This window comes from Lolium perenne, chromosome 3, assembly GCF_019359855.2.
Source record: "Lolium perenne isolate Kyuss_39 chromosome 3, Kyuss_2.0, whole genome shotgun sequence".
Lineage (NCBI taxonomy): Eukaryota > Viridiplantae > Streptophyta > Magnoliopsida > Poales > Poaceae > Lolium > Lolium perenne.
This window is the reverse complement of record NC_067246.2, coordinates 245,687,065-245,696,140: the sequence shown is the minus strand read 5'-3', so window position 1 is coordinate 245,696,140 and position 9,076 is coordinate 245,687,065. Positions and strand designations below refer to the sequence as shown.

Genomic DNA, 9,076 nt, shown 5'->3' with positions numbered 1-9,076 from the left:
ATTGTGGCTAGGAACAGACAGCACTTCATCCATCCATGTGATCGTCGAGCTCACCCTCGAGTGAATTACATCCATCTGCCCTCCTGTAAACGTCGTAGTACAAGCTGAAAATGAAAAAGGCAAGCGCTTTTGAGCGGAGATGCCACGACGCGCGGAGACAAGCACAACGCAGCATACCTGTGGCGCTACACGTGGCCCGTATGCGACAAGCACCGAATCGTTGGAAAATCTTGAAAAACTGGCGGTACATCACCGGGCAAATCAGGTGGCTCCATTTGTTGCCTCCCGCGGCGAGAACCCAAAGCCGTTCCCCCGGTCGAGGCCGACATATGTCGGCACGCACAGATCGAGGCAGATACTTGTATATCTACGCGCCACCGCCCAGCCTCCGACGGAAATATCTTGCCCACGTAGGAGTGACCCCCAACGACCACACCGAGCAGAGCACGAACAGCTCGCGGCGTCCTTATCCGGTTCTGCGGCCGGAGCTCTATCCATCAGGTGGTTGCACTAGCTTCGTTCATGGGCAGCGAGTTCAATGGCCACCAGTTCCAGGACGACGACGGCGGCGGCGGCGGCGGCCCGGGCGCAATCGCGCCGTTCGTGGCGAAGACGTTCCACATGGTCAGCGACCCGGCCACGGACGCCGTCGTGCGCTGGGGCGGCGCCAGCAACACCTTCCTCGTCCTCGACCCCGCCGCCTTCTCCGACTTCCTCCTCCCCGCCTACTTCAAGCACCGCAACTTCGCCAGCTTCGTCCGCCAGCTCAACACCTACGTACGTACAAGCCCCTCCTCTGCTTCAACTTCAAGCAGGAGCTAGCTACCTCTCCGGTGTGCCTCTGCTGACCTGCGTCTTTGTGTTCTCAGGGTTTCCGCAAGATCGACCCGGACAGGTGGGAGTTCGCGCACGAGTCGTTCCTGCGCGGGCAGGCCAAACTGCTGCCGCTGATCGCGCGCAAGAAGAAGAAGGCCGGCCCAGCGGGCAGCAGGGAGCTATGCGAGGAGGAGGCGGAGGAGGTGCGGGGCACGATCCAGGCGGTGCGGAGGCTGCGGGACGAGCGAAGTGGCATGGAGGAGGAGCTGCAGGCCATGGACCGCAGGCTCCGCGCCGCCGAGAACCGGCCGGGCCAGATGATGGCGTTCCTCGGCAAGCTCGCCGACGACCCCGCCATGGTGCTGCGCGCGATGGTCGCCAAGAAGGAGGAGATGGCCGTGGCCGGTGGCGACGGCTCCAGCCCGGAGAAGAGGAGGCGGATCGTGGCCGAGGACGAGGCCGGCCGCAGCGCCGACGGCGCGGAGGTGGTCCAGAGCAGGGCACCGCCGTTCCCCTTCTCTGCTATGGGAAAAGTGTTCTACTAGGGGACTTCCAGAGTAGATGGATAGGTGTACACGTGTGATGTGTGTATTATGCCATGTGACCGTGAACATATTGTAAGTTAGTGCGGCTACGTTGCAGATAGAAGAGTCTCTGCCTTCGCGGACGTAGAACCTGTGTGTATATCAATATGCTAATCTGAATGCTTTGTTTATTTGGCGTATATACTAAGAGCAGTATCACTTATCGTGGAAATTTTGTAGCCAAGATAAGCAATTTTTCTTTTATACTACCTCCGTCCCAAGGAATAAGACGCACGCGTATTCCAAGACGAACTTTGACCATAAAAATTGAGTAACAAAATCTTGATTATATTATATGTAATTAACATCGTTGGATTCGTATTGAAAAGCACTTTCTAATGATGTTAATTTCATCCAAGCAATCTTTATATATTTAAAGTAATTCTTAGTCAAACGAAAAGCATGTAAAACAAAGACATCTTATTCCTTGAATCGGAGGTAGTATATAATTGATATCATTAATAGGCTTATAATGGAGGAGCACGGTACTAATAAAATATTAAAAGGCAGACCAAAAAAATTCTAATTATTCTTAAATGGGCTGGCCCAATTAGTATAGTAAGCCGTCACTAGGCTTCGCCTTAGGCCGCCCTCAAAACTTTATTGGACCGATGATAACTTACATGACATGCCAGTTAACCTAAGTAAGCCAATAACAACTCACATTAACATGCCAGTTAACTTAAGTGGACCAGTTTAGGTAACTAATTAACCGGTTAAATTTTTAAGTTGGGCTAGCTCACATACTAACAAGGCTAGCTTAGTCGGCAAGTTGACCGGTCAAACCAGGAAAGTGACCCAGCCTGCCAATAAAATGGGCCGACCTATTTAGCCATTTACCATACACTAAATCATTTCAGCCCGGCCTACCTGCTAAATGGACCAATCCGTTACCAAGTTGACTGGTCAAACCAAATTAGTTGGCTAGGCCTGCCTATAAATGGGTTGAGCCATTTAGCAACTTCACATATCAAATCAAGTCACTTGGCCCGGCTCGCAAATTAATTGCACCGATTCAATCATCTTTATTAGGATGGCCTGCTTAAGACGTAACAGATCTTGTGTGAACCTATCATCTACCACGAATTTTTCACCCAGTTAACGGCATTACCGGCCAGATAACGAGGTCTATCACGTGGCAGTTAGCATGATATCAGCAATCAACAGCCTCCCGAAAATCTTTTGCTAGAGTCTGATTTTTCGTGGCTAAAGGCCCTTCAACAGCGACAGAGTGAAAAATCCATAGTGGATCCTTATGTGATGCGATATGCACCACAGAGCCTATTTAAATAACTCATCATCCACAAATAATGACATTTTGTAGTGGAAATAACAGGTAGGGAGTCACATGCAATATAAATGAACTGCCACTTTCAACTCAAATGAACTACTAGTTTCAACTAGCGTTATTACTTTTACAATATAACCGTGCTTATATTTTATGTTAGATTAAATATTTCAAATAATATTAACGTTCAGGGTTGGTAGCTTTTTATATTTACCGTTGATAAATAATGGGCAGAGGATTGATAATGTGTGAGCTGAAAAAAGCCGTCAAAATATTCCAAATGAGATTATCTTTTCGGGTCAGTAACATTTCATATTGACCATTGATAAATAATTGGCAGAGGGTTGATAACTTGTGAGCTAAAAAATCACCAAACTATTGTAAATGAAATTAACTTTTCGGGTCGGTAACTTTCTGTAAGGGTACATTGCCCCTATGTGTGGTTTTGGTAATTAATGACAACCTCTATGGACTAATGTTTTTCATTGAGTTTATATGAAGGAATATTCCATAGGTACTACTTGTACTCCATGTGTTGGATTCAAGTATGGATGCCATGAAGATAAATGTATTCCTTGTGTATTGGCATCAAGATCATCGGTATGAAGATATATATATGTGATATGATCAATAAGAAGAAATGAAGATGGAGTTCTTATGTGGAACTCAATATTAGCCATGCTCTATCTTAAGTGAGTATGTGAAGATACAAGGTTGAGTTGGGCAAGTTCAAGATGAGCATCTCAAGTGAATCACATACTTGAAGCTTGCCATCCATTTGGTGATAATGGACTAGTGAAGATGTGCATCAATGGAGCTTTCCCATCATAGTGTATGGGGGAGCATTTGTGAGTCTTCACGAAGCAACATTGGTCAAGTGAGGCATTCCGGCTTGAGTGAAGCTTGAAGAGTTATCATCAAGATCAAGCGGGATGCGCAAGGCAAAGGTATGGCCTTGCTAGGTTTTCCTTTTACCGGTCTCAAGGTGGATGTTGGGAGACCGGATTATAGGATAGATAGCCGCACTATTAAGAGGGGCTTTCGGTTGAGTATCTTGATCACATCGTCTTAGGGAGCTCAATCCTTTGCATACTTTGCATATCCTTATTGCTTCTTGGTGTTTCTCTATGTGAGGTTCTTGAGCTTGTTGCTAGCTTTACAACAAGCCCAAGTTCATCGAAAACAGAGTTCGCATGCATCTTCTATGGCGTTTTCGAGGTTGGGTAATTTTACCGGTTATTCATGATATAAGGTTCTACCTTTTATATTCATGATAAAATTCCCTTCTACAGATTCTTGAGTTTGCACTTTTTATAGGATAGCATTTGTTGTTATCTTCCAAACAAAATTGGTTTCATTCGAATCGGAGTTCGGGTGCATTTGTTATTAAAGAAAAGGTAAATGAAGAAAAAGAAAAAAAAGAAAAAGGGGGGAGGCTGCCGGTTGGGCGCCCGGCCTGCCGGCCCAGACACCGGCCCGCCCGGTCCGCAACCGGTCGCCAACCGGACCGGCCTCAAGTGGCCTTTCGGCCCAAGTCCGGCAACTGGCCCGGTCCTTGACTGGCCTGCCCGGCACAGGCCCCGGCCCGACCGGGGGCCTCGCTGGCCTGCTCCCCTCCGCGCCGCCCACGCGCTACGTGCCGCCATCCTCGCCCGGCTGGGCCGTCACCGCCCGAGGCCCACCCGCGGCCTGCGCCCCCGCTTGCCCCGCGCGCCCGTGGCTGTCTGCCGCCCTGTGCGTGTGCGTCGCCCCGTCCGGTCGGTGGGCCGGCCCGACCGGGCGCCTGACCGGCCTCCCCAGCCCAGGCTTCGGTCAGCCGGTCGCCAGGCCGGCCTGGGTCTGTTTTCTGCTCGATTTCCTTGCCTTTTTCTCTGTCTTTTCCCCCAACGGGTATATTTGCTTCCTAGCTATAAATAGACCTTTCTTCCACCTTGAGCAAATGACTTCTTCCCTTTCTCTCGCCTCCATTGTTGCATTTGAAGAAGTTGCTCTCTCTCTTGTTCCCCCCCATGATTCTTGCTCATTCTTGAGGGATCTAAGAGAGGAGATCTAGATCTACACTTCCACCAAACCATTTCTTCTCTAAGTGAGGGAATCTCTTGGGATCTAGATCTTGGAGTCTTTGGTTAACTTTCCCTTTGTTCTTCCTCTCCAATCTCATCCTAGCATTCATTGCTTTGGTGGGATTTGAGTGTGAAGGACTTGAACACCTCTAGTGTTCTTGCTTTGCATCATTGCATAGTGTTGAGCTCTCTACCACGATTAGTTCGAGTGAGAGACCGTGAGCTTGTTACTCTTGGAGGGTGACCTCCTAGTTGGCTTGGTGATTGGTGCTCCGGTGATCTCTTCAAGAAGATTGTGAAGAGGCCCGGGCTTCTCCTTCGTGGAGCTTGTGAAGTGGTTGTGGAGCTTGCCATCTCCGGAGCGGAGGAAAAGATAACCATAAGGAAAGGGCCATTATCCTTCGTGGGTGTGGTTCGGAGAATAGGGTGAGCCTTCGTGGCGTGGGGAATCCTTCGTGGGACCTCCACTCCTCCAAACGTGACGTACCTTCTTGCAAAGGAAGGGAACACGGGAATACATCCTCGTCTCCGCGTGCCTCGGTTATTTCTATACCCGAGCTCTCTTTCCTTGTGATAGCCATCGTGCGTGAAGTACATATATCTTGCTATCACTTGTGCTACATATATCTTGTGCCTATCTTGCTTAGCTCTAGTTGCTATTGTTACACTTAGTTGAGCTTAGCATATTTAGGGTTTGTGCTTGTAAACTAAACGATAGTTTAATTCCGCATTCTTACAAGACAAATCCGCAAGAGTTTGCAATTGCCTATTCACCCCCCTCTAGGCGACATCTCGATCTTTCAATTGGTATCAGAGCAAGGTCTCTCCTTGTTTAAGGTTTCACCGCCTTGAGAGTAAAGATGTCAGCTAGAAATTTAGTGCACAATGACACAATTATCTTTGATGGCACAAATTATCTTTTATGGAGAAATTGCTTGCTTTATAAACTTCGGACCTTGTGTCCAAATATAGAGCAATTTCTAAATGTAGGTTTTTCTCCTCCGATGGATTCTCAAAATCTATCTTTAGAGGATGAGAAAAACTTACATCTTGAAGCTCAAGTATCTAATGAGCTTTTATTCTCCTTGAGACCCGATTTTCGTAGGTTCTTGATATATATAAAGCGAAAGTCGTCTCATGAGATGTGGATCAAGCTTAAAGAAATATTTGGTGGATCCATTTCTCATTTGGTTGGTGGTGTCTCCGAGGAGCTCTCTTCCCTTTCACATCATGAAGAGCTCCAAGTTGCTTCCACCTCCGGCCGTGATGATATATCATCTACTTCCACTTCACCAACGTGTTGCAAGACACAAGGTAATGATATGGTGAGTGGTGAGGGAAATTGCAATGTTGATATTGTGCTCAATAGTGATGACTCTTCATCTCTATCTCATTGCAATGTTTTCTCTTTGGACTTAAACACATCGAGCATTGAAAATAATCTACATGCTTGTGTTGATAGTCCTTGCATATCTTGTGTAAATTGCTTACATAGATCTCATGATGATATGCTTGCCTTGTCTTGCTCCCATAATAAAAATGCTTCTATTTCCTCTAGTTGCTTGTTGACTAACAATGTAGAGGAAACCGAACACTCTATGGATCAAGACATGATTTCAAATGAGGATTCAAGAATATCTTCATCTTCATCCTCCGGTATGCACATGTGCCTTATGGCAAATGGATCAAAGGTATCTCCTACTTTGACTCCTAACACGTCCTCTAATGATGAGAATGATGATGATGATAATGATGAAGAATATAATACCTTGGTGCATAATATGGCAATGGTGTATGCTTCTCTTCGTGTTAATAAAGAAGCTCGTGCTAATCTCGAACACTCTATGGATACCTTGTATAAATATAGGGAAACCATAGTGGAGTTGGAGTCCCATGTTGAAAATGGGGAAATGAGATTCACTCTCCTCAAGCATGAGCTAAAAGATGAGAAGCATACTAATTTTATGCTTACACAAAAAATTGAATCCTATATGCATGAAAATGAGAAAACTATTGTTGATGCTTGTGCTACTAATTCTACTTCTTGTGAAGCATCTATCTTAAAGGAGAATGTTGAGTTGAGGGCTCAACTTGAGTTGCTAACTAGCAATTATAGGGAGTTGGAAGAAAGTCATAAAAAGCTCTCGGGCTCTCATGATGACCTTCTAATTTCCTATGATGGGCTTAAGTTAGCTCATGAGGCTAGTATCACTAAGGTAACATCTTGTGAGCCTCATGTGGACATTAGCACAATCTCTACTACAAATGCTATATTGCCATGTGCTAGTCCTTGTAATCCATCTAGTCAAACTAGTGATACACCTTGTGTTGGATTACTCACTTTGCCTTGTTGCTCTAACAATGAAGCTTCTACTTCCTCTAGTACTTGTATTTCTACTAACCATGTAGAGGAAATAAAAGAGCTCGAGGCCCAAGTCCTTTCTTTGAAGAAAGACTTGGAAAAGCGTCATGAAGGGAAATCCGCACTTGACAAGATGCTAAGTGTGCAACAATCCCCCAATGACAAGAGTGGACTTGGATTCAACTCCAATAACAAGAACAAGTCCAAGAGCAAGAGCAACAAGAAGAAGAAGGGCCAAGACAAAGTCAAGGATCCGGCCAAGTTGGTTTGCTTCAAGTGCAAGGTTGAAGGGCATCATGTTAGATCATGCCCATTGAAGAAGAAGAAGCACTTGAGTGAGAAACAACAAGGGAAACGGCCGCAAGGTCAAGGTCAAGCTCATGCTCGACCTCAAGTTGAAGATAGGCCACTTCCCAAGAAGAATCAAGATAATGTTCCCCAAGAGAAGAAATCAATAAAGAAGAGAAAGGGGAACACTTGCTACTTATGTCGTGAGAAGGGGCACTTTGCTTCTTCTTGCTTAGGTGGTACCTTATCTAACCCTATAATTGTTGATAATGATTATTCTCTAGGGAAGGATAAGGATGGCAATGTGTTTGCCAAGTTTGTTGGAACTCAAAGTGGTTTCAACAAAAGAACCATTTGGGTTGCCAATCCTATTGTGACTAACCTCTTAGGACCCAACTTGGTTGGGGACCAACAATCTCAAACTTGATCAATAGGTACAAGTGGAGGGCATTGGATACTTGGCTACTTCATGAAGAATTAAGGGATCTTCATATATTATATTTTTACCAAGCCAAGTCGTATGGATTATCATCTATATCTTATATCCAATGTTCCTCTTTGCGGTAACTTATACTTCAACTCTTCATGTTTATTGTAAGTTACTTGCCCCTTTGCATGTTTGGTTTTGTACCAAATATGTGTATGTATGTGTTGTGTCTTACTTGCCTATCTTGTGTATTCAAGTATGTTTGTTTGACTCATCATACACTTGTGTATTGTTTTGAGCCTAATGCATCTTGATGATATCTTATTTGGCTCTCTTTGAAGTGATTAATGGAACATCCCATTTTGGGGGAGTGACACTACTAGGGAAAAGCCTATAGGTGGAGGCAAGTTGTGCCGGCGCACCACCTTGTGCATGCGCCGGTGGAAAGGATTGCCGGCGCACCACATTTCAGCCGCGCCGGCGATGAAGGGATACTGCCGGCGCACCTCGGGGAAAGGCTCGCCGGCGCTATTTCCTGGCATGGCCCGGGCCGATTCGGGCCAGGCCCAAGAATCATTGCCGGCGCACCGGCCCAGTGGTGCGCCGGTGGAAAGTTTTCTATTGCCGGCGCACCCCTGGGCCGGTGCGCCGGCAATGATTCTTGGGCCTGGCCCGGTTGTGATATAGCCGAAAGGGGTATATGTTGCCGGCGCACCATGGTCCAGGTGCGCCGGCAATAACCTGGCAGTTATTTCAGCCACCAACCAGCCCACTCACTCACACACTCACTACACTCCACTTCTCCACACAAACCCGAGCCTTCTCCCAACCCAGCTCATTTTTGCCCATTTCTATCCCCAATTTCACCAATTTGACCAAACAAAATCAAAATTTTTGAGCAAATCTTCCCTTCCTACATGCATCTCCCACATCCCCCTATGTAGATCTAGATCTACTATCCCGCATTGACCGCTCAATCTAGATCTAGATCTAGAAAGTCGGCTTCCATACGCCATTGTCGCGGCGCGTCGTCTCGATCTTATCGACGAATATATCAAACAAATAGGTGATTAATGAACAAATTAAGGAATGAAATCGATGTATGTTGGACATTTGAAGAAAATCTCTCGTGTGTGGCATATATATATGTTGTGCTTGTGCTTGTGTGTGTGTTGGCGTTGAAAATGAGTTGCCAACGTTGCGCCGAAATGTTGATTCTTCAAGTTTCCGTTTCGGCACATTTCTGCG

General features: G+C 46.2%; 1 protein-coding gene across 1 annotated transcript; it reads left to right on the top strand.

The window, feature by feature from the left end:
• The first annotated feature begins 276 nt into the window (after positions 1-276).
• LOC127321559 (heat stress transcription factor C-1b) lies at positions 277-1,540 on the top strand. The gene is made up of 2 exons (XM_051350587.2): positions 277-777; positions 870-1,540. The coding sequence occupies exons 1-2, from the start codon at positions 523-525 to the stop codon at positions 1,359-1,361; spliced, it is 747 nt and encodes a 248-aa protein (XP_051206547.1). The 5' UTR covers positions 277-522; the 3' UTR covers positions 1,362-1,540.
• The last annotated feature ends 7,536 nt before the right edge of the window (positions 1,541-9,076 follow it).

Bases quoted from the DNA above. Each gene is read 5' to 3' on its own strand.
- LOC127321559 (XM_051350587.2), top strand. From the start codon at position 523: ATGGGCAGCGAGTTCAATGGCCACCAGTTCCAGGACGACGACGGCGGC. The intron at 778-869 runs GTACGTACAAGC...TTGTGTTCTCAG, and splicing joins TCCGCCAGCTCAACACCTAC to GGTTTCCGCAAGATCGACCC.